Source organism: Vespula pensylvanica, chromosome 16 (genome assembly GCF_014466175.1).
Source record: "Vespula pensylvanica isolate Volc-1 chromosome 16, ASM1446617v1, whole genome shotgun sequence".
NCBI lineage: Eukaryota > Metazoa > Arthropoda > Insecta > Hymenoptera > Vespidae > Vespula > Vespula pensylvanica.
The window spans coordinates 4,730,035-4,755,492 of NC_057700.1; the positions used below are offsets into that span (position 1 = coordinate 4,730,035).

General features: G+C 27.4%; 3 protein-coding genes and 1 non-coding gene across 10 annotated transcripts; 2 read left to right on the forward strand and 2 right to left on the reverse strand.

Moving 5' to 3' along the window:
• Nucleotides 1-3,345: 3,345 nt before the first annotated feature.
• Trnad-guc lies at nt 3,346-3,417 on the reverse strand. Its single transcript has one exon. It is a non-coding gene; the product is annotated as a tRNA-Asp (tRNA).
• A 6,842-nt stretch (nt 3,418-10,259) lies between these two features.
• LOC122634976 (asparagine synthetase domain-containing protein 1) lies at nt 10,260-13,030 on the forward strand. 4 transcript variants are annotated; one of them, XM_043824582.1, is made up of 6 exons: nt 10,260-10,542; nt 10,743-10,861; nt 11,004-11,204; nt 11,283-12,212; nt 12,286-12,698; nt 12,778-13,030. In XM_043824582.1, exons 1-6 carry the CDS (start codon nt 10,533-10,535, stop codon nt 12,950-12,952), a joined length of 1,848 nt encoding a protein of 615 aa, XP_043680517.1. In that variant the 5' UTR covers nt 10,260-10,532; the 3' UTR covers nt 12,953-13,030. The 4 variants fall into 4 exon arrangements, with proteins under 4 accessions (XP_043680517.1, XP_043680518.1, XP_043680520.1 ...); XM_043824583.1 differs by having other exon boundaries at nt 10,266-10,450; nt 10,736-10,861; XM_043824585.1 differs by having other exon boundaries at nt 10,287-10,320; nt 10,736-10,861.
• Nucleotides 13,031-13,217: 187 nt separating this feature from the next.
• On the reverse strand, nt 13,218-15,491 carry LOC122634979 (probable serine/threonine-protein kinase DDB_G0280133). Of its 2 annotated transcripts, XM_043824592.1 has the most exons (4): nt 15,279-15,491; nt 14,936-15,140; nt 14,682-14,851; nt 13,218-14,600 (listed from the first exon to the last, which is right to left on the reverse strand). In XM_043824592.1, the coding sequence occupies exons 2-4, from the start codon at nt 15,100-15,102 to the stop codon at nt 13,885-13,887; spliced, it is 1,053 nt and encodes a 350-aa protein (XP_043680527.1). In that variant the 5' UTR covers nt 15,103-15,140; nt 15,279-15,491; the 3' UTR covers nt 13,218-13,884. The 2 variants fall into 2 exon arrangements, with proteins under 2 accessions (XP_043680527.1, XP_043680526.1); XM_043824591.1 differs by having other exon boundaries at nt 14,936-15,490.
• Nucleotides 15,492-18,311: 2,820 nt separating this feature from the next.
• LOC122634839 (replication factor C subunit 4) lies at nt 18,312-21,561 on the forward strand. 3 transcript variants are annotated; one of them, XM_043824187.1, is made up of 7 exons: nt 18,312-18,557; nt 19,082-19,251; nt 19,432-19,707; nt 20,152-20,545; nt 20,964-21,077; nt 21,142-21,225; nt 21,353-21,561. In XM_043824187.1, the coding sequence occupies exons 2-7, from the start codon at nt 19,139-19,141 to the stop codon at nt 21,437-21,439; spliced, it is 1,068 nt and encodes a 355-aa protein (XP_043680122.1). In that variant the 5' UTR covers nt 18,312-18,557; nt 19,082-19,138; the 3' UTR covers nt 21,440-21,561. The 3 variants fall into 3 exon arrangements, with proteins under 3 accessions (XP_043680122.1, XP_043680123.1, XP_043680121.1); XM_043824188.1 differs by lacking the exon at nt 18,312-18,557 and adding an exon at nt 18,583-19,011; XM_043824186.1 differs by lacking the exon at nt 18,312-18,557 and having other exon boundaries at nt 18,583-19,251.
• Nucleotides 21,562-25,458: the final 3,897 nt, after the last annotated feature.

The following is a 25,458-nucleotide window of genomic DNA, read 5'->3' on the forward strand; positions in this document are numbered from 1 at the left end:
TTTAATTCTTTTTATAGTGGTGCTATTTTTTTTATATTTTGAATTAATAGTTTATGAGAAAATGCATTTCAAAGTTTTAGCCGAATTTTATGTGATATTAAAATCTTTGCTTAAAATACATCAGAATTGAATATTTTGCAGTACATTCAGTGTAATCTGACGATATTCTCCGTTTATTCGCTGTTGAAGTTCTTCTAATGAAATCAGTTGGATGGCGCATTCTGAATTGTAAATATTTTTATAGGGAAAAAAAAAAAAAAAAAAAAAAAAAAAAAAAAAAAAAAAAAAAAAAAAAAAAAAAAAAATCGAAGAGCGTAAATGATCGGAAAAATGCTAGTTTAAAAAGTAGTTACATATTGTGAAGGAGTTTCATATCGTGTTGAAAAAACGCTTTTTATTTTGAATAAAATTTACGAACAATGGATAAGTCTAACTTTCAAATAAATCAAAGAATGATTCTTCGATTAAATTATCTGATAAAAAGAGTGAACCAATAATTTTGTTACCCAAGGTATCATCCAACACGTTTACTGAAATACATCGAATCTACCGAACATGAATGTACCGTAACACTGAACAAAGATTTTATTATGGCGGTCGGCGATATACATTTTATATATTTAATAAAATAAAAGACGTTACGGACGAAATATTTTATTGTATATCGCCTACTCTGTCGATACATCGATTGATTATACAATGTTCGACTAAATTACCATTTTAATTTTTCATTTACATCGCATTAAATAAAAGATTTTCATTTCTTTCAAATATGAATTATTTATTTGAAAGCATTAAAATTTTTAAAATACGATATCTTGAACATTATAATAAATTTAAATATTTCAAGTTTGAGAAATGGAACAAGAAATTATAATATTTCAAACATATTTTAAACAATAAAATGTTAAGTTTTATAATGAGTTGGTAAAGAAGTAATTTCGGTTTTATAGTGTGAAATAAAACTCAATTTTTTGTATATAAAAAATAAACTTCAATCAATTATATATTTTCCATCATATCTTTCGCAATCGTTCTGGCAATTTCATGATTCTGTGGTCATAAAACTTCTGGTCCTTATCAGAAAAAAACTGAACCAAGTGCGATTTCAGGTCATCGTCATTAGTACAAGTTTTATCGTTCAGAGGGTTCTGCAAACTTCGAAATAAATCGTAATCCGATAGTCCATCTTATATTTAACATATTTACTTCTTGCAACTCAATTTGAATATTTTAATGCTAAATGCTTAACTGTCAAATGAAAGTTTCTAGGATTTCTTTTGTCACTTTGCATTGTTTTCTACTTTGTAGATATTTTCATAAAATTTCTTTTATCAACGTCAGATGGAATTTGTTAAATTCATTTAATTGGTAGTATTTTGATAGAGGATATATGCACTATATATTGATAAATCTAATAAATGGAAAAAGAAGCTTCTACTATCATTTAAAATCATTTCTACTTTATTTACTGCATTAATATTATAGTTACAATCCATGGCACATTCTGGTTTTTTCTTCTATAACTCTAATTAATAATTTTGTTCAGTTTCAATCATTTTAGCTTTGGATGTATAGTAGATAACATTCAAACATCTTTTTTTTTATATTTCATTGTCAATTAATTCTATTTAAAAATTGTTTAAAATAACATTTATCTTTATACAATAACAGGCTTTCATCAATTCATAGATTTTGATATGGTTGTGAGGAGGAGATTTTGAGTTTGTCTATCTCTTATCATGACTTTCCAAGAAATGTTTTCAGTATTTTATCAATAGATCAGTTAACCTTGGAGAGTTTCTTTATCCTTTGCTTTAGTATTATTATGCACAAAAATTCATATATCTCATACATTATGCATCTTTCTAAATATAATTATATATTTGTAATAATTATTCATCTCTTCTTTAATATGAAAAATCGATTTTTCTGAGAGGAAAATTTGAAAGGTATCTAATAATATAGATGTGTAATCAGACGATCTTTCACCCTTCAATTTTTGTTAACAGACACATATATTTTAGATTTCAAATTCTTAACCATGAAATTGTTACATATGTTTCACCTCGATTTCTTTTATGTGGAACTAAATCCAGTTAGGATTTAGTTAACAGATTTACTCAGGACTATGGGTAGCTTTTTATTTTTATTTTTATGTTTAAAATTTACAGTAATAGAAACCAATAAAATACAGCACTATGCTACTATAGCCATTAAAAGAGAATTAAAAAATCATTCAAATGATATACCACTTGACTCCTATTAGCATTTAAGATTTTTAAGAAGAATCCTTTCAGACGGTTAGTTTTACTATTTTACTCCCAAAATGGGTGAATAATGTTACAAGTATTTGTAGGAATAAAATTAGAATAGCAATGTACATGTTTACAATATTTGATCTATAAAAAAGAAATTAGTAAAAAAAGAAATTCTCTGATCAATCTATATCTTTGCATTAAGAGAAATATCTTAACATTAAGTGCAATGAAGTTTTCGAGATTAAATGTTTCATTATTTGGTTAAGTTATTTGTGAGAGGAAAAAGAAATGTAGGAAATTGAAAAAATAATTTTAAATGAGAGAAAGAGGAAAAAACAATTTTGAACAACCCAAGGAATAAAATTCTGATCTCCCGCGTGATAGATGGAGATACTAATCGTTTTTTTTCTTTCTTTCTTTGTTTAATCAATACGTTTATTTATTGTTACAAATACAAAAAAATATTTCATAATAATCCACATTCTAATAAAATAGAATCGTAAATGAAACAAAAAATAATAATTTAGGTTAATGCCTTTGAAGTGAGCGCTTATAAACTTAGGAGTTAAGAACTATATAATACTTACGATTTGCATACAAATACTAAGATTAATTATTTTTGGCTATATCTAATCACGGTAAAATATAGAAAAGCAATTCTAAATATTGTACTAATACTATTAGTTGGTTTTTGCCTGTAGGTGTAATTTATGTATATATATATATATATATATATATATATATATATATATATATATATTAGTTTCAGATTATATATTCATAAATGTATTAAGTGTTCATCCACACATGATTCATCATATTTAACAGCATAGCATACGTGTACATATACAAGCAACCTATGCACCCAACTTATTCACGCATCATACACTATGCAACGTATAACATAGCTATATATACATACACATTCTTACGACTAGTGTGAATTTAGGTTAATTTAAAGTACTATAAAGCACATGTACTTATTTAAAAAAAGAAAAAGAAAAAATAGAAGTGAACAAAAATATGATATTAACAAAAAGTAAATATGAAAATAAAAAAGAAATAATGAAAAAAAATAACCCTTCTCCCCGGCGGGGAATCGAACCCCGGTCTCCCGCGTGACAGGCGGGGATACTAACCACTATACTACCGAGGATGGATATATTTTCATTGGATCATTTTTAATAAATATGACGTATCAAGTATAATAATTACAATATTTTCTTTTGCTTATGTAGACAATATAAAATAATATATAATAATAGTTTTTTTTATATTCTCACAATGTTGTTTCGTAAATATAGAAGTGACAATTCTGAGTTTATTTCATTTGCTTGTTAATAAGAAATAATAGACCATCCAGAAATTCAAAAATCCTGGAACTTTGGGTATCATTGAAGTATGTCACCAGTAATTCTATATTTTCTATATTTTTTGTATCATAATTCGGTTTGAAGAGGTAAAATTATCCCTTGAAAAAATTTGAAATTTTCTTTTTGTAAAATGTTTCAATAATAATGAAAGATCTATAAAAATATTTTCAACAAAAATTACATCGTTTTATTGTATCTGCCAAACGGTACAAAAAGAATTTTAGAAAAATTCATGATTTTTGACTAACCTTTTCCTTCCACTATCATTCCTTAAAAAAATTTATTTTAGTATACATTGCCCTCTTTTCATAACTTATCAGTCAATGATTTATATGTTAATATTTCTTTTAATTAAATAAATCCATTATTTTCAAATTTAAAGTCCATTTTAGCTGTTTTCTTTAATAAACTGGTTTCAATAAGCAATAGTTAAATAATTTACATTTCTTTTAAGTTTATGTATATGAAAATTATTAATATTAAATTTCATTATAACAATGTAACAATTTTTATTAATAAATAATCAATACAAATTAAAATAATTGAATAATTAAATAAAATAATTATAATAATTTATAAATAAATGAATCTACAAGCCTTCACATTCTTATTTTGTATATTTTTACATATCGAAGCATTACGAAAGTAGCTAATAATAAAGATAGTGGAAATCACGATTTATAATTAGTACAATAAAAGTATTTCTCATAGAAATGTTTGAAACGAAGATGCCACACGATTATATTACACATTGCATAAATGCCCACGCTCCGAATATTATATTACATTTTAACGGAATCCATTCTCTTTTAAAGTAATAGAAATCTGTAGGATTTTGGAACTTGTTAAAATGCATTTTTAGCTGAGATGCGTTTTAAACCAAACATATTGAAAAAGATTTTCGAATTTGATTAGTTACGAGTTAATGACTACAATTGCAATTTAATTTCATTGCGTGAATACAGATCGATATCATCCGCATCAAATTTTTTGCACACATATGAAGATTGAATCATACCCATCGTCTTTTTGGAAGGATTGAAAATGTTACTTTTTTGTTTTATGAAATCAATTGATTTAACTGATTTGAGCAGTCCACAAATTAAATAGTAGCATGCTTTTGTGGCCATTATTACGTAGATATATACTAGGCTAAACCAAATTTTAATATGTTACTTTTTGAATATCGTTATCTTGCGAGACACAATTCTATACACATTCTTGAATTTCCAAATCCGCCATTTACTTACATTAAATTCAGGTATATCCACTAGGCTTTTTATTTCCAAATTTATCTATATGCCGTAGGAATTTAACTTTCGGACAATTTTTCTGTGCGGCCATAAACGAAGAACTTTTCTTCCACTTTTCTAGAACTCCACAACTTTCTTATTATAATTAATTTAAATTATATAATTTAAATTTTTTGTCTATGTCATTTACAATACATTCTTCAAAGTCAAAAATATCTTCTTCTTTTTCTATAGATATGATGTAATTTACATTTTAAACTCTATGTGATTTTAATAAATCAGTAAATTCAAGCACATAATCGTGTTCGATCGATGATGTGAAATATATATTTTGAAAATTAGTTATTCGATCATAAATTTTATAATTTCTATCGATCTTATTAGCGTCTGCAATATACACGCGATTTGAAAAGTAGGGGCTAACATGTTTATTACGTTAGTAATATTAAATTAAAAAATTTATTTAGAAAAAATGGCTTTAAAGTAATGAGCACTGACTTTTTCTAATTGAACGACATCATCTGCTGTTATAAATGCAACTATCAATAAGCTACATTCAAGGAAATATTTGTATCAAAACTCTTCAATAATAAGTAATAATAACATTGTTTGAAGATCGACCTAGTTTTTTGTAATATATACATGTATCTGGAACGTTGATTTTTGTGCTATAGTGCGACGAATTGAACCTTTGTTTCAAACATTTTCATGAGGAATATCATTATTGTATAAATTACAAACTGTGGTTTTCACTATCTTTGTCGTTTGCTTACACAATTCTTGGATATGTAAAAATATATAAAACGCAAATGTCAATGCTTATATATTCATTTTATTAATAAAAGCTGTTATATTGATATAATTAAATTCAATATTAATAATTTTCATGTAAATTATTTACATATAAATATTGCGTTTTGAAACTAATTAAACCATTATTACTGCTAAAAAAAAACTTCAAATTTGATAATAATTGGTTTGTTTAATTGAAAAAAAATTTTTAATACATAAACCGTCCAAAAAAGTTCCAAGACTGGATTAATAAAAAATAGAGAAATATTAAGATGGCGATTTCAATGCTTCACGTATTCAACATAGTCTTCTCCCACTTGAGTACAACGTACAGAATGCTCATACAAACATGTGGAACTGTTAGAAAAATCTTTCTTTGAGATGATATTCACCTCGCGTCTCACGAATTTCTTCTTGCTGCACGACAATGCGCCCGTTCATAGTACTGCAGTTGTAGCGGTTTCTAACGAAAAAAACGAGCGTCAGTTCTCAAGCACCCTCCATATTCACCCGACTTTTTTATTCTTCAGAATAAAAATTCACATGAAGGGTTAACGCTTTAACGATATAATTGACATTCAAGCCAGTTTGACACGCAAGTTAAAGAACATTCCAAAGAAAGACTTTTCTGACAATTTCACATGTTTTCACATGAGCATTCTGTGCATTGTACTCGAATAGGGAAAGATTATGTAAAACAGCGGAAGCATTAAAACCGCTATCTTGACTTTCTCTATTTTTTATTAATCCAGTCTCTGAACTTCTTGAACAGATAGATGGTGTAAGTCGTTGCCAATTATAAAAAAGGGTATCCGGAGTTATTCCAGTATGTATACCAAAATAAATTTTTTCTCGATTATATCAATGATAATAATATAAAAACACAGATGTTCTGAATGCTAATCTTTATAGTGAAATAGAGATAAGAAAAGAATGTTTTGGATAGGTTAACTATGTACCAAGGTCTAGTGATTCGTCGGCATTGTGATTCAGTTAAAAATATGAAGAAGGTAATATGGGCGACATATTATTACTACAATTCAACAGATGAGAAACCACAACATCAGAATTGCCCTGCTGCTGCAATTCATGATTCATAATATGGTTATCAGTATGCTAAGACAAACAATGAGCTCGCCTTATTTAGATACCTTATTGTAGACCACTATCCCCAGGTATTTTCTGTTTTCATAGAGCCGCATACGCGCGTCGATTAGTCGCTGATGACCAGATCAACGAAAGACCGAAGAAACAGGCGAACAAACTCGATAACCAAACTTGGTGATTTAAATTTGTCAGTATCGTATTCGTATTCGTCAGTATAGATTCTACTTAAAATGTAAAAGACAAAATTCATTGACATCAGGCATAGGGATGTAATCAATAAACCGCTTATCTCGCAGTGCAGATTATCGTATTTTCGCAAAGACAAAATTCATTCGCTGACAATCAATCATCGAACATAGAAATGCGATCTATAAATTATTTAACTCGTGAGTCACAATAAACTATTTCACAAGACGAAAATGCCAACATATTAATCAATAAAGTGATTTCATCATAATCATAAAAAATAGAGAAAACTGACAGGAATTCGGAAGAAAAGAAAAATCGTAACTAATGAGATTTAATTATTAATTAAAAGAGCCTCTCCTTCTTGGTCCTTTGGATCTCCAGCGAGTATAAAAAAGCCCTCGTATCGAAACTAGGGTGGCTGAGTTGTGTTCGGATTATCATGTATCTAACGTACTTTCATCATTTTCATTTTATTTTTATAATTGTCAACTTCGCATTGTTTTCGCAACTTCGCAATCGTTGATTTATGTTTTTGGAAATTATTGACATCTCGGTAAATTAAGTTTTCTATTCTTTTTCGTATATTTTTCACGAACGGTTTTCTATCTGAATTGTATAACGAAAAATACATTCTATTTTTATATTGTGTCGCATGGACACCGTAACTCAAAAGAGGAACTCAGCTAAGGGCGAATCCCAATCTGTCGTGTCTTGTAATTATCCCACCATAAAAAATCATTTTGCTACTCGATCATTCTTTTTTTCACTGTGGAATCCGTGACTCGACTGGTCAGGCAAACGCATATGACAAACGTTACTCGCTACACGCTATTCTTCGCTTTATTTGCAGACAGAAATGAAAACTAATATGAATTCGACTTTACGTTCGATCAAGTTTTCCTTTCTATTCGTCTTAGAATTGTAACGTCTTGATAAAAACTTTGAGATTACTAAAGACTTCAGAATTAGAAACGTACTATTATAGAGAAGAACTATAACACATACGAATATTTCCATTTTTTATTAAATCGTTTAACCACTTGACACCAGCGCTCTTGAAAGACGAAACTAAGATATATAGAACTAGATCCTTCATTTAGTAGAATACGCTAAATCATCTAACACCAACAGTAGGCAAATATTTTGTGCGATTACGTGTCACAACGATGATGTCTGTGGAATAATCCAAGGACAGGATAAGCACGTATCTGTTTTCTCTCATGGACCGAAGTAAGGGAAGGAGTAGGCATGGAAAATTCAAACTAAAAACGCGAATCGTATATCAGAAGAAGAAACCCTATCAATTCAGATAATGGCTAAGAATTTTTCTGAAGTAACTTTCTCAACACTGTAAGCACTGTTTGTGAAGGCATTGAATAAAATTCGATATTCTGACGATTGAGCAGTTCCATTTCAGCCATTGAGAGTTAGTAAAAATCTTAACATCAACCCGATTAGTCAGTCTTAAACGAGCAATCAAATCGTATAGTTATTTTTTCTCTCGCAAACAATTTAGAATAAATTGTAGAAATGTTCCAACAGCTATTAGAACCGAAGTAAAATTTATAAAGGCGTACCAACAAAAAATTTAGATTACTTTAATTCCTTTATCGTAAGTAAAATCGAGGATGTATTTAGTTATTATATTACACAGATTGTCTCATTTTCAATCCCGGGATATATTACCGATACGAGACTCGACAAATTCATTTCCTCACGTTTCTCCTTCGAATCCTTCGATCGTAACACGAACTTCTTCATTCTATCTTTGAATTGCCGCTCTTCACCAAACTCGCATACTTGTAGACGTATTAATCAAAATCTTTACAAATCTGTATTCTACCAATCTAAAGGCCATCTAACGATAAATGTTATGTAAGCAATGTGACCAAAATAGGTCGTTTTAACCATCGCGTCTTTTGAAGTAAACAGACTTTAGCAAGTCTCTGACGTAGGAGAGTTATATTTTACAGTGCAAAGTATTGATGTATAATAGTCATATTTAAATGTTTAAAGGTGCAACAAACCGATGTCGTTAGTTTCCTCATCTCACTATTTATAATTAAATGAAAAATGAAGAGGATTCGTTATATTTATTGTATATAAATAAATATATATAAATAAATATAGAATAATAAATAATTGATTGAGAATTTTGATCCTTATAAGTCTATATAAAAATATGTTCTTTGTTCTAGTTTATTGTTAATTGAAAGGAATAGAAAATAATAAAAATGCATTTAAGAATTATACAATGAGTCTATTGAAATTTCAAAACTATAGAAGCTTAAGGTAAATTTTGTTTTGTTAATACACCATATTAGATATTCACAGATCATATACACATTATATCTTTTTCTTTTTTTATTATTTACGAGAGTTCTTGTTTTTATTTTATATCGATTTAAAATAATTATGTTCTATATCATCTTTTATGTGCATGTAGAATATAAAAATTTATATAAAACCTAAAAAAGAACGTAATTTAAAGAAATTAAAATCTCTTTCAAAAACGAAAAGAAAATAATTATATTAAAAGTTAACAATAAGTAAAAAAAAATGTAGAAAGTTTGTAATCTATGTAAGTAGCAAATAGACATGTGTATAATATAATACAGAACATTTTAACGTGTATATATTGTTACGAGCCGGCCTAAAAGAGTTCAGATGACAACGACAGATAACAACGAGATGTGTTCGTCTTCCGAAGAAGCTCGGCCTCAGAGGACGTGTCTCGCAAACATTCTTAATTGTTTTTAAATCTCTTCAATGAGTCTGTTAAGCTAAATAGTGTACATAAATTGTTCTTCCTCTTGTTAATAAAATTCTTTTTCATTGCAAGTACTCTCGCGCGTAACAATATTTATCTAATTAAAAAAATAAATTGTTTTAAATAATCAATTTGAAGACAGTATATAAACTAATAAAATAAACCCGTCATTGCTTATCATTGACTTATTTAAATACTTAACAACTGTAAAGAAATATTAATGTAATTGTAAGGCATTATTTTCAATGTAGAATTATTATAAATAATAGCCAAATTTATTACGAAAACACACGACGGATCCTTAATATTTTTTTATATGTATGTAATTAAATTTACTTATTTTTATTTATAATAAATCAAATGAAAAACACTAAACTACATTATATATATATATATATATATATATATATATATATATTATTGTGTATATATAATACAATATACATATATATACGTATAATGTAGTTTAGTTCTCGAAGTCATAGGGCGACATCATGCGGTGATTGTTAGAATTTCGAGGTGTACTCGATTGATAGAATACAATAGTAATAAGTTATTACATAAAAAATGAGTCAATAAGGAGCAGAATTTAAAAAAACTATTGAAAATAAAAGTATTTTTTCAATTTTATACTTCGGTTTGTCGTGAAAAGCGTTTAATTCACCAACAGAAATTCACGGTTGAGACTTTTATCTATTGCTGCTGGTGCTGATTGACATAAATATTACAACTACAGCAGAAACGTCATTTTTTCGGGACTTGATATGTGAATTTATAACACGATAGAATGAAAATATGTAATAAGATGGAATAAAAATATAAAACAGATAAAATTAATCAATTAGAATATAAACATAATTAATAAGAACGATTGTATTATAAAGTTTATGAAATACATTATATATGTATATATATATATATTTATAACACTTGTTTAGTACTTATTTAGTATTTTTTATAATACTTCCAAAATATGTAATAATTTTCTAGATTTTAGACAAAAGATACTATGACGATGACTTTCTAATCAATGGTTATATTTTTATTGATACAATGTGTGGTATATTTTGTTGTATTTCTCAACATTCAGAAGATAGTGTCAAACATTCTGATGAGGTAAAGATCTTTGTTTTTTAAATGACAATTATTTTTTATTTTTTTATCGTTCTATCAATATATATCACTATGCCAGTGTATCAACAATTTCTTGTTTTTTTTCTAATATTTTTATTTCTATATTAATATTTTCCTTTTCCAGTGGGACAAATGCAAGAATCTTATAATTTCCAGAGGTCCAGATAAGTTAGTTAAGAATTTTGCATCATTAACTGACATATGGTACGGACATTTCGCAGCAAGTATACTATGGATGCAAGGTTTGAAGTTAGTAGAACAACCATTAATTGATTCGGATGGTAACATTCTTTTATGGAACGGAGATGTTTTTTCTGGATCTTTGGTAAATGTCTTAGTAATTCTTTACTTCTCAATAAATTTGTTACATTAATATTAATGGAAATGTTACATGAAATTATAGGCAAAAGATGATATATGTGACAGTATTACTATTTTAAATGCATTCAGTACATCTCCTAATATTACAAATACTCTTCAGTATATTCAAGGACCATATAGTTTTATATATTTTCAAAAATCTAGCAAAGTATTATATTTTGGAAGAGATATTATTGGAAGGCACAGTTTACTTCTACAGTTAAATAATGAAAAAAATGCATTAACTATAACATCTGTTGGTGTTAAATATTTGAAAAATACAATGGAAGTTCCTGCAGTTGGTATATTTGCAATAAATTTATCTGATACGAACATAAATCTCACTTGTTATCCATGGAAAGAACCAGATTTTATATTTGAAAATATCATTGAAGAATTAAGAAATGCTTTGAACGTAAATATTAATATCAAAGAGATAATAACAGAACAAAATCTGTCTAATAAGGTAGTAATGCATTTACATCCAACTATTAAAGATTTAGATTATTTAGAAAATAACCCTTATTTAGAAGATTTTAATGGAATGATAGAGCATTTATTAGAAAATGAAATAGTTTTGGGAAGAGTAGAATATTTATCTAAACTTTTACATAAAGCAATTGAAATACGAATAAAAACAAAACCAAATTTCTGCAAGAACTGTATCCTACTTGCATTGAAAGGAGAAAATATTACTTGCGATCATGCAAAAATAGGTATATTATTCTCTGGTGGACTTGATTCAGCTATTTTGACATTAATTGCTCATAAATATGTATCACAAAATGAACCTATTGATCTGATAAATGTCGCATTTGAGAAAATTGTTAATACACCTCAAAAAAATAAGCACATTAAAAATACAAATTTATATGCCTCACAAATATATGATGTTCCAGATAGAAAAACAGGGAGACAGACTCTCTCTGAAATATTACAAATTTGTCCGAATAGAAAATGGAATTTTATTGAGGTATGATATAAAATTTATTATCATTTAAATAAAAATGATAAATATTATTTTACCAATACCATTATTATTTCAGGTAAATGTAACACAAGCAGAATTACAGAAATATCGATCTTCTCGTATCAATGATTTACTTTATCCTCTCTGTACTATCTTAGATGAAAGTTTAGGTTGTGCCATGTGGTTTGCAAGTCGAGCAAAAGGCATAATTACAAAAACGGATAGAGAGTACGAGTCTCCATGTCGTGTACTTCTCCTAGGTATAGGTGCAGATGAATTATTTGGTGGATACATGAGACATAGAACAATATTGAAACATAAAGGCTGGAATGCTTTAAAACAAGAGTTGAATACTGAATTAGCCAAAATTTCTCAAAGAAATTTGGGAAGAGATGATAGAATTGTTTCTGATCATGGTAGACAATCCAGATTACCATATCTTGATGAAAATGTGGTACAATATGTTCAACAATTGCAACCGTGGGAAAGGTATTCAAATTAAAAAAGAAGTATTAAACTGCTTTTTTAAATAGCTTGTTTTTTAAATGTTTGTTTTGTTTTTTTACAGATGTTATCCAACAGAAAAAATGCCATCTGGTTTAGGAGATAAATTACTGTTACGTTTATTAGCACGTAAGCTAGGTCTTCAAAATACTGCTACTTTTCCGAAAAGAGCTTTTCAATTTGGATGTCGAATAGCTAATAGTAAAGAAAATGCTAAAGATATCTCTAAACGATTGTAAAATAGATATAACATAATTAAGGTAAAACGAATATATTTTTACATCATAAAATAAATTGGATAAATAAATATAAAGCAAGATTTGATATAAACTGTGTATGTTTATCTGTATAAACCGGTATATTTATCTGATATTTTTCATAACTTTTTGTAGATTAAAAATATAGAAAAATTCATTGTTATACTTTTTATATTAAATCATATCTTTGTTAAATAATAGTTTTAGTATCTTAAATATTATTAAAAAAAATAAGCCATATAAGCTGTTAAATGAAATTCACATAATTATTTATTCGATAAGTGCTGGCCTGAAAGTGGAAAACACTACAATTTTCTTATGGGAAGAGAAAGGATCTTTAAAAGCTAAGGGAATTCATTAGATATTACGCTTCGTTCATATTTTTCGTCCATGTTGCCAAGTTAACATATTTTTTCATCTGAGGGACAAATTATACAACTATCTTGATAAGTCAACTTTGTCCCTAATGTAAGTAATCTGAATAATAATTGTTAATTATTGATGATGTAATAGTGCTCATGCAGAAAAGTGAGTAAAATTATGCAAAGTTAATAACACGAAAAGAGAAAATAAAAGCACATAAGGAAAAAAAAAACATTCGTATAAGAATTGAATATGGGATAATAACATTTGAAACCTTAAATACTTGAAATGCTCATATATCGTTAAAAATTAAAAATAAAAAAGAAGAATTAATTTTTATGTGGACATTACAATTTCGAAACTTCAAATCGATTTTTTCAAAAAATTATTAGTAAAAAATTTTCAATATTTTATAGTTGTACATATTCGGTTGAATATTTTATTTCATTCAAAAACGGCCTAATCAAAAACATTTCTTTTCGTTTGAAATTTCGTCTAAAAGTCTTTCTGTAAGATAAATTGCATTAATTATAATATTTACTTAAATGTTTTTATCTATTAAACTCCAATACTGTAAGCGGCAGATCTTCAGAGTTCATTATATTTTGACTTTTAATGTGTATATTATTTGTTTCATTCAAAATGTTGGTTTCTGTTCGATTATTTACAAATTCTGGTAATAAAGAGGATGTTACTTCAGATTGAAATTGATAATTCTTATTATCTTTCTTATCTTCTGTATTTTTAAAACTGGAATTGCAATTGGTTGAATTTGTTCCATTATTCACATTCATTATATTTGTCCAATTATTATTACTGTTAATTTCAGATTTATCCAATATGGAGATGCTTTCATTTAAAAAAACAGGGATTTCTTCTGATTTAACACTATCATTCATATTTCTGCTTTGTTCAAAGTTTTTCAAGAACAATGGTAATTCTTGAGATGACACCTCCAAATGTTTATAATTAACAGATGGCACAAGTATATTCTGGGCACTTAAGTTTATAGCTTTCTTATTTGCATTAATTTCTTCAAAATTTTGTGTATTACTTTTCATAGAACAAGGATCCATGAGATCTACAGCGTCTGAAAAATATATAATTTCTCCAACATTAACTCGGTACGATGATTCAAGCGTTGGTGATGATTTATCATCTTCATCATTATCTAATTTAGTACTATCATCCATAAGTCTTGCTAAAGTTTCATCTGAAATATCGATAATTGCAGCAGGTCCATACTCTGGTCGCTTTGGTAAATCAACTGCAAGCATGATCTTAATATTAATGATAAATTCTATTTTATAATAATTATTTACTTGATATAAATTGGTCATTATAAAACCTTTTAAAATTTCATTAGCAACATAATCAGCAGCTCTAAATAATTCTGCTTTCGTAAGAAGATCTAATAAGTTTTGTAATCTAGGTCTCAATCTACCCATTGTACTCCATTCTTCCAAAAAAATTTTTGCAGCATTCTCTCGATGCTTTTGTGATACTTGATCAATTATGCTGAAGGTAATAAATTTATTATTCATTAAAATAATTTAGTAAATGAATAATTCTTCTAAATATTGATATACCAACAGCACTTACCTAACATGTTCACTATTAAACCTTGGCATATTGGTATCATCTCGTGGAATAATTGCCATTAATTTTTTCCATGAGTCAGAAACATTTAGTATTTCTGCAAGTGCATATTTATGTGCTGGATGTAATTTTCGAAGTTCCGTGTTTGAAGTAATGATCGAATTTGCCATTATTTTATACGTAGTTCGTGGAATAATCCCACTTTTTTCTTTATTATATCAAAAATTATATTATTAAATTGATAAAGTACTTCTAAATCGATAATTACTTGGTGGAATAAAATAAAAGCATTTGTGAATTACGCATATTTCTTATTCCACAATCTTTTTCATACTAACGTATATGCTTTCTTTTGAGCTACAATATCAAAGCAAGATTAGACGATAGATACGATTCATGTTTGATTCATTAACACAAGTCTACACACTCGTAACATAATCTAGTAAGATTATTTGAATGAAATGGGAAAGCGATTCTTTTGAAAACCTACTTGTCATTAAATTGCCATATGTTGTGACATATCGGTAATCTCTGTTTTACCGACTTGCCTTAATAAAGACGCGAATGAACTATAGACGTAAAATGTATGTATATAAAAATAAAAGTGATTCATCACTTCTCTTTTATAATGGCTTAAATAAATAATAAGAACAGACGTAATTCTTAAACAATTCTTAAAAAATTTTTATGGATAAGATCTCATTTTAAAGATGAAAATTTAAATTAAAATCTCATTTTTTCGAATTTTTTAAAAAGTTTTCTTTTCTTTGAAAGAGATCATTAAAAAATGGCATTTTTCGAGAATAATTTATTCATAAATATAAAGCTTTTCTAAAAATTCAAAATAGCGTCGTTCTTGTTTAAATCTTCTAACTAATGAAACTTTTTAAAACCAGATCTTATTCATAAAAATTAATCGAGAATTACACCTGGATTCATTCTTCCGTAAATAGTGTTTTCGACATTTTTCGCGAAGAGAATTTCATATATGGCGGCTCTTAAAATCTACGAAGAAGATTACTAAAGAAGAAGCCCATACTCCTACTACTAACTTCCATATCACGCTTGAATAGTGTATGTTTTGTTCCTATGAAGTAACGATTACCTAATTGTTGGTAAGTAAATTGATTATGATTGATTTTAAATGCACTAAATACGTTTCACGATGTTCATACGGAGATGCTACGGTAACTCGTTCGGACATTTTAATGAACTTTAAACAGATGATTCTATAATAAAAATAAGGGAATACATATTTTCCATGTTAATAAGTCTATTTCTAAAATATTATTAAATTTTAGAAAAATTTGTAATTCCTTTTATATCTTATGTACCATTTAAATTTATATCATTTAGATTTATAATTTAAAAATTGTAGATTCTCGAGGCCAAATAATTGTTGTTTTTTTTCTTTTTTTTTTTTTTTATTGTATCAATGTAAACCAATATAATTAACTAATTTATTCTTTTTTTCCTTATTGGATAGTTCAGTAAGGCGTTATTAATCTGATCTCTTATAGTTGTTTCTTTTATTGATGGTTAACGTGTGTTTCGTGGTAATCTATAATAGGATTACAGTAGCAGTACAATTTTGTTTGATGACAAATGCGTATAAAGTATATACATTTGTCGATTATTTTTTCAAAGATAATAATTAGTAAATATATACTTATATATTATATATTATTTTTATACAAATCAAAACACGAGTTTATTTACACAGTATTTACAAAGTTTTTCTTCCAACGTTATTCTTTTTTATGGTTTCCTTTATAGGAGTAGTCCATTTTATATCATTATTATTACTACAGCAATAATATATAATATAATAATGTAATAATAAGAATAATAATAAGAAGTAAAAGAATATACTTATATACATCATAGAATATACTTATACACTCATATGATGACAGTAATTTATAATAACAAAAAAAGAAAAAATACATCATCTCGCGTAATAGTTCTTCGCGCGAATTTTCAACAAATTGTATCCTTGATAATTTCAACACATGAGCACCAATCGATAAATATGTCTCATGATTTTAATTATATTTATATATGTCTTGTTTCATTTTATATTAAAATAATGTAATATATAAGTATTCACTAATTATTTTTAACAAAACATTTGATAAAATCTTGTTCTTTGTTCCGAATTTATATACTAGTTATTATATGTGTCAATTATATTTATTATTCTCTATACATTTGTCGCGAACAAATGCGTCGTATCTAATACGGATTACTGCGAGAAGCATGTCATCATCAAAAGGAGATATACATGCGAAAGACTGAAAAGTAAGTTTACAGCATATTAAATTACCTACTCTACCGACACGAAATCGATTGTTATATATACGTAAAGGGATATAATTAACCAAGCTTATGTTACGTCCTACGTTGATGTTAGACTTGAAATAGAACTATATAATCATAGATAAGCGGTATCTCCACCTTTGTAGAATTGAAATGAGAACTTATCCTAATTAATAGAAGAATTAGACATGTTTTATTATAAATATGAACAAAGCTTCTATTATTGTATAGAATATGTGCCTAAACAAACACGAACGTCACAAAGATGTGAGACGCATGCGCTGGGTCCATAGAGCTTCATCCCTACCAGACGCAGCGTTCCGAGTGTTCGCAGCCGCCATTAGACATCTCCATCGCCAATAGGGGGAAAGCTAAGATGAGCCAATAACGACATCTTGGCGAATCACCCTTCCTTGATTGGACAACGCTCTCTATTTAACCGACTGTACACATCGTCTCGTCGGTTTTGTACTTAGATTTTTCGCTGTACTGTAATCATCAAGTTATTGCTTACAATTTATTTGACTCAGTCTTTGTTACAGTTATTCTCAGTTATTATTCATTTTTACTTATTTTTTAGTTATTATTATTGTCTTGAACCGGTCATCCTTCTTCTATCTATTCGTTATTGTTATTATTTTAAATAAATTGAGCATTATTAAAACAGTCTAAGTTAATAATCCCGGTTGTGTCTACGGAAGTGACTGACTCTTCCAATTTTTATCGAGACGAATTCAATTCTACTTTTATTTACAAATCGTTTAAACGCGATCGAGGAATTCGTTCTCCGCGGTACAGTTGACAAACTCTTTTGTACAATTTTATAACCAATCAATTCTATTCTCTCTGAGATCGAGCCAATCGAACCGAGGAGAAGGGAATCGGCCTATACGGTGGTAAATATATGCAATCCACCAATAAAAGAAGTGGATTCCAGCGTCGAGTCTATGTCAGCCAATCCTCATCACCGAAACAGAGATAAACCGCAGCGTTCTCACAAGTAAAGGTAGGTGACATTTGATTGGCTTGCGTATGCCGTCTGGCATATTGTTATGTGCCAGTCCCGTGCATAGAGCTGCACAAACTTGAGGGAAGGGCCAAAAAAGCAAATTCATCTGACGTAGCAGGAATTCTTCGAAGGGAATTTGTTTTTCCGAGGCCCGTGCCTCGTGAGACGTAACGCTTAACGCCGATATGATAAGTGCATGACAGGGACAGTGTTTCTCACTTGTATTTATACTTCATATTTTGTCCATACCTGCGTTCAAGCACACATGCTTCAAGTGAAGAGTGATAAACAGTCAAAGTAAGAGATATGATGTCACGTGAAAACACATTTTTAGCTTCATACCTTGTATGCAATGTTATATTTTAATTCGATATGTTTTTATATACTATTTTATAAAATAGGATTTATTCAATTATAGCTTTAGTAGTATAGTTATCAATTTGTATTTGTGTATCGTTCTCTTCTCATAAGTACAAGCCCAAGAAATAAGTTACTAACCTATGGACAAGTAACGAAATCTAACTTATGGACCAATAAGAATGCTCAAAGCATTCGTTTTCCTTTTCTTTGCGTGGCGCTGTTTCATTTTGAATGAACCGTTGCTAAAAAAGTCATATTAGTCATATTAATTCTATAACGAGATATTGTTAAAATTGTTAAGTTCGTGGATTACATTATTCTGATAAAATTGTTATTAACAATTTTTTCTTGTTTCATTGATTTTTAATCATTTATGAATTTCATATATGTTGCACGTATTTAAAGATATATAGTTACTGTGGAGTACAATTAGTTCACATAATTTGGTATAATTCATGCAGTACAAGATTCAAGCGGGAAAGTCTATGTTGGTTAAAATATAACAAACCAAAGGAAGGATGCAAGCTTTCTTAAAAATAGGTAAATTAGGAGTAGGAGATACGAAGAAACCTTCTACTTCTCGTACAAAGGAAGAACGAAACGAGTCGTTAACACCATGGGTAGAGAAATAGTAAGTTGTTTCTAATACTTTATCATATCTATAACCTTGTTATACTTCATTATATCTTATAATAGAAATTGCTATTGTAAGCTATCATTTAACAAGTGAGATTTGTAGGTCGTAGTTTCGAATTATAACTTTATATTTTCAATGTTCTCAACCACTTTCATTTTTAATTCATCTTTATAGTCGACCAAGAACAGTAGAAGATGTCGTTGAGCAAGCAGAAGTCGTTGAAGTTTTAAAACAGTGTATGGATGGTAGCGACTTTCCAAATTTATTGTTTTATGGTCCACCTGGTACTGGTAAAACTAGTACCATTTTAGCAGCAGCTAGGCAATTATTTGGTACAATGTATAAAGAAAGAATTCTAGAATTAAATGCTTCTGATGAAAGAGGAATACAAGTAGTAAGAGACAAGGTAAAATCGTTTGCCCAACTTACTGCTGGAAGCATGAGAAAAGAGTAAGTACAATCGTCTGCTTATTAGAGAAAAGAGCTTATGTTCTTTCCATATCATTATTGTATATTTCTATTGCCAATGATGTTTTAGTAAAAGGTCTGATAGATTAACTGAAGCAGCACTTGTACAGTTATTTGCAAAGTCATTTAAAAAGTAGAATTTGCTTAGTTGTTTTCAGGAGTTCGAGTTAAGTATCTTTGTAACTCTTATTACCAACTAAATATAAAATTGCTTGAGGGATTATAAGAAATTTTAGAGATATTGTTAACTTTTGATCTCTTATTACAAGCAGACAAAATATTTCAGCATTGTACTTGTTGCTTCGTTATTCCATATGATAACAACATTACGCTGAGGCATTTCTAATTTATCTGTAATCTTATTGAATATTATTTATATAGATTCTAAAATATGTATAGTCATATAAATTAAGTTAATATTTTTAGTGGAAAGAAGTGTCCTCCATTCAAAATTATTATTTTGGATGAAGCAGACAGTATGACCCATGCAGCACAAGCAGCTCTTCGTCGTACAATGGAGAAAGAATCTCATAGTACGCGTTTTTGTTTAATATGTAATTATGTATCAAGAATTATAGAACCTTTGACATCACGTTGTACAAAGTTTAGATTCAAACCACTTGGGGAAGAAAAAATTATTGAACGATTGGAATATATATGTGAGAAAGAAAGCCTAAAAGCTGAAAAACCAGTTCTTGTAAAAATTGTAGAAGCATCAGGTGGTGATTTAAGACGTGCTATTACCTGTTTACAATCCATTGCGAGATTAAAAGGGAAAGACATAGAAGTTACGATCAATGACGCACTTGAAATTATTGGTGTAATTATATACCTTTCTTTTTCTAAACTTTAAAGTAATAATGTGTTTTAAACAATTTATAATGATCCTTTCCAAAGAAGCTTAACTTATGATAAGATGTTGTCATTTTATTAAAAGAGCTTTAAAGAAAGGAACTTTATAGTATTTTTACTATATTTTTGAAGAAATAAGAGAACTTTAAAAACAAGTTTTTTTTTTGAAGGTAAAATTTATTATTAAACTAAATCGAATAACTCTGCTTCTAAATATTGTAGGCATTTTAAATAACTATTATTTGGATGTATAAAATGGTACTATATTTATTATACACAATCATTATATACAATTTTTTCATAATCTTGATTGTAATCATAAGCCAGGTTTCTTCTGAAAGGATCATAATTACGTTATTTGCTGTAGTGTACGTTCGTTTTTTCAGTTTATACCTGACAGTTGGCTTGATAATTTAATGGATGTATGCAAATCTAAAGATTATAATAAAGTCGAAGCATTCGTAGAAGATTTCTTATTGGAGGCTTTTGCAACTTCGCAGGTATTTCTTTAATTTTTTGCCAAGATACTTCTTTATTATTATATCTATTTTGATATATTTTCAGGTTATAGAGCAGTTGAGCGAAAGAATAATTTATTCTAATGAATTTTCTGATAAGCAGAAGGCAATGATCGCAGAAAAACTTGGGGTAAATCAAACTTAAGAATTTTTGTATAATATTACATATGTTGTGTGTCTGCGCGCGTGTGTATTGAGAGAGAGAGAGAACACAGTACGTTTGCGCAATATAACACAATATTTTTATCGTGTTTTAGCAATGTAATTACAGGTTATTGGAAGGAGGTAGCGAATACATACAACTTATGGACCTCTGTTACTGTATTATAAAGGCATACAATTGAACATGAGTTTTCTTGTTAAATACAAGTCAAACGCTTTTCTTTGCATCGTTTATATGATGTTATATATTAGTATATTTATATTAAGAATAAAATAAATATTTTTTATATCTTTTTGAGATAAATATTAAAGAATATCTAATATTTCTATCATGTGACTAGGACTTCGTATAGTTTTAAGTAATAATACAGGTAAGGATATTTAATATTTGAGTATGCTAGCAATAGAACGTTAGTGTCTCGTTAATTATTAAAAAAAAAGAGAAGAAATTTATAGAATATCAATTATGCAAGTAATTTTCATTTTATGAATATATTGTTTCTATATGTTTTGATTGCATTATTAGCAAATTACAAGAACGTTCAAGTTGATTGCAGTTAATAAATATGTAAATATGCAGTTGATAATTGAATACTTCATGTTTGAAGACAGAAAAGCTACCAATAGAAGATCGGCTGCATTGAATTTTGACTGTTAATACTTGTATTTAAATTAACCCCCGAATTCTTTATAGATGCTTCAGTAGCGATGTGATGTACGAATGCCAGATCATTTTGATCCATCATAAAAATGATTGCAATTTATCTTGTTATATAACATTTAAAAAACGTAAATTTTATACTTATTTAATTAAATAAAATTCAATTCATTGCAATTCCATATAGTTACTTAAATGAACTTAAGAACATCATTAAACAAAAAAGGGATCTTTGCAATTCATTGAACGATGATTAAACTTTACAAATTTTTAAATTCAAATATTAGTTATATAATAATTTTAACCCCTATAATAACTTATATTCTTTCTAGATATCGTTCAAAAATACCTTGAAAAATATGCAACATTTGGGATATCTGTTAAAGTTAACAAACTCTTTTTTTTAAATGAAGATATTTTTACGTCTTTTCTTTTTTTTTATTTTATCTTTAAAAGAAAGAAAAAAAATTATTTTAATTAGTAAATAAAAGTTCGTAATGAATGGTACGAGAAACAATTTTTTCGGTTTTTATTTTTGAATGAACTATACTTTCACGGAAGTGAAAACAATTGTTTTATGGAATATAAAAAAGTAAACATTTTTTATAAGAATAATGTGAATGTAAAGCTTTTCTTTTGTACAAGTGACAATGAAATACTCGTCTATTGCAGATTAAGCATACTTTCTTGATTTTTTTGTTTTTGTGCTATACATCAAACAATTCTTTTCTTTTCTCTCAAGTAATTTACAAGTACATATTATTGAAGAAATTTAGTTGTTGAGTTTTTTTACTTGCATCCAATTTTCATTTAATTCAATTATTTTCACAGTAAATTAGTATTTGGTTAATTTTTTGTTATTTGAATTTTTTCTAACAAAATATAACAACTCAGAATTATTAGCGAAATGATGTTGAAAATTTTTTACAGTATTTTGAATTCATCTAAAATAGTATAAAGCATCTAAATGCTACATCTAGATAAACATAAAATATTTGGTCAAAAAAATTCATACCACTTATCATACATTTACTATATTGAGCAATAATTTTCAGTTTCTTAATAGTTATTTCTTTTTCAAAACTAGACAAAACATACATATTTCTATCTAGTAAAGATATATTATATTATATCAAATTTTATAAAAATGAAGTGTTATTATATGTATTTAAATAATATTAAAAATGGGAAGCCGATATATATATTATTATTACTTATATTATATCTATTCAAGTTTCTGCTCTTGTGTATCTTTGTATATATTGATCGTATATCCGTATAAAATTTAGAGAAAAAGAAAATGAGCTGCTCACACACACAAATACATATGGATATAAGATACTCGATCTTAGGAGGCCAAGATTGGAAATATATATAGAACAAGTGCGAAACTCTATAAACAATCCAATGTTTATTTTTATGATGTATTACAGGATTTAATAAATTTGGTTATCTGATTTTCCGATTCTGAGTCAAAAGTATTCAATAAATTATTTTCAAAGTAATTACATGTGTGTGACTATTTAATATAAATATATCATGCAAATAATATAATATATTAAAGAACTCTAATAATAAAATGTGAATTAATGATAAACAGTAAATCAATTATGAAATTCTTATCAATACTCCAATCGTATCTTTTTTCTTTGAATTTTTAAAACAAATATAACAACAATCGATTGTTAATTTAAGAAAAAGTTTTAAAAACGAATTCTTGAAAATATATTTCGTAGGATCAATAAAAAGAAATACTTAAATAGAAAAATATTAGAAATCTAATGAAATATGTCCCTATATTACCTATATCAGATAATATAGAGGTAATTTATAATTTCCATGATTCTTAAACTACTAAATATATTCAATTTTATTTTTATATGATAAATACGTTCCAAAAAAATATATGTAAAAGAATATACTGTATTTATGGAAAATAGAAGATTGATTTCAAACTTAAAAAATCAATAAAAATCATACAATAAATCATATGAAAAATTATGTATAAATCTTATGATTTTTACATACTTGTATTATTTATTTCATAAAGATTGCTCATGTATATAAAAACATATTATATAAGATAAATAATTATTTGAAACGAAAAATAACGTTATTAATTTCATAAACAAAAATTAAATAAAATATCAGTTACAAACATAACAATATTTTATTTGTTGTTTTTTTCTGACAATAAACGCATATGTTTGCGTAAGACCAATTATAATTGGAACCGAAAACAACAACACAGAGATGAATGATGCAAAGTAAATGTTGCATTCGTCGCAATACGAAAACATTTCTTTTTTTTACATTTGGGTTAATCGTGTTAAATGAAAATAAATCGTGTAAAAAGAGAACGAAATATTTCTTTTAATTTGTATTATATCAAAATTATGTAGAAAAAGTTCATGTAAAAACAAAATTGGATGTATTCTCTAAATATATAAAAAAAAAATCGATCGTTTTTTTAATTTCATTAAATATAATCAATAACTCTCTCTCTCTCTCTCTCTCTCTCTCTTTCTTTCTTGCGGTGTTTACAATTATAATAATAAATATTACATTGCAAGTAATATCGATTATCAAAATCTTAAGGAGATTCTTTTCTTAATAAAATTGATAAAATTTCTTAAAATCTATTTGCAATCTATTTTCTAAATGTAATTGATCTGTAAAATCAAACATCGACAAATAGTTTAAATTTATCACTTGTCTGTTGAATATTTTGGAAAAATGACAGTATAGGGCATAATTGTGACGTATTTCTTTCTTTTTGTTAATATGTTCATTAGGTTAGAAGCAAATGTTGCTTAAAAGCGTGGATAGTTAGGATTACAACATTTAAAATAAATGTTTTAATTCAATGATGTTTGATAATTGCTTTAGAACTTAAAACGAAAATGTTTACGATTCCGATATTTTTTATGAATGAGATCCATTTATTATTTTAAAAAATGAAGACAAAAACGATTAAGACCGTATATCAGCTCTGCTTTTATAATGGTTTATGTTATCAAGCAGAACAGGCGTAATTTTTGACTGATTTTGATAAACAAGGTCTCATTCTAAAAACGAAGATTTAATCTATTAATCCTATTTTTCGAATTTTTAAATTTTATTTCCTTTGAAAAAAATCGTGTTAAAAAATGGTATTTTTTCGAGAACAGTTTATTTACATTAAAGTATTTTCAAAAATTCGAAAAATAGAGTGAACAGATTAAACCTTCATTTAAAACGTAACCTTTATGAGATGCATGGCTATCAAAAAAAGATACACATATGAAAGACTGAAAAGTGTTAGTTCACAGTACTAAATTATTTATTTTAATCCACACAACACCAATTGTTATACACACAAGAGTGGAATAAGTTTATGCACTTATCCGATGAATACATGGTGGGGACAGCACCCCGCTCGTATTCGTAATTCGTATTTTATCCATATCTGTGTTGAAGTCATACCCATTTCGAACGAAACTTAAATGTTATCGATGCGATTATGGTATGAATTTATAAAATATAATAAATTATAAAATATTT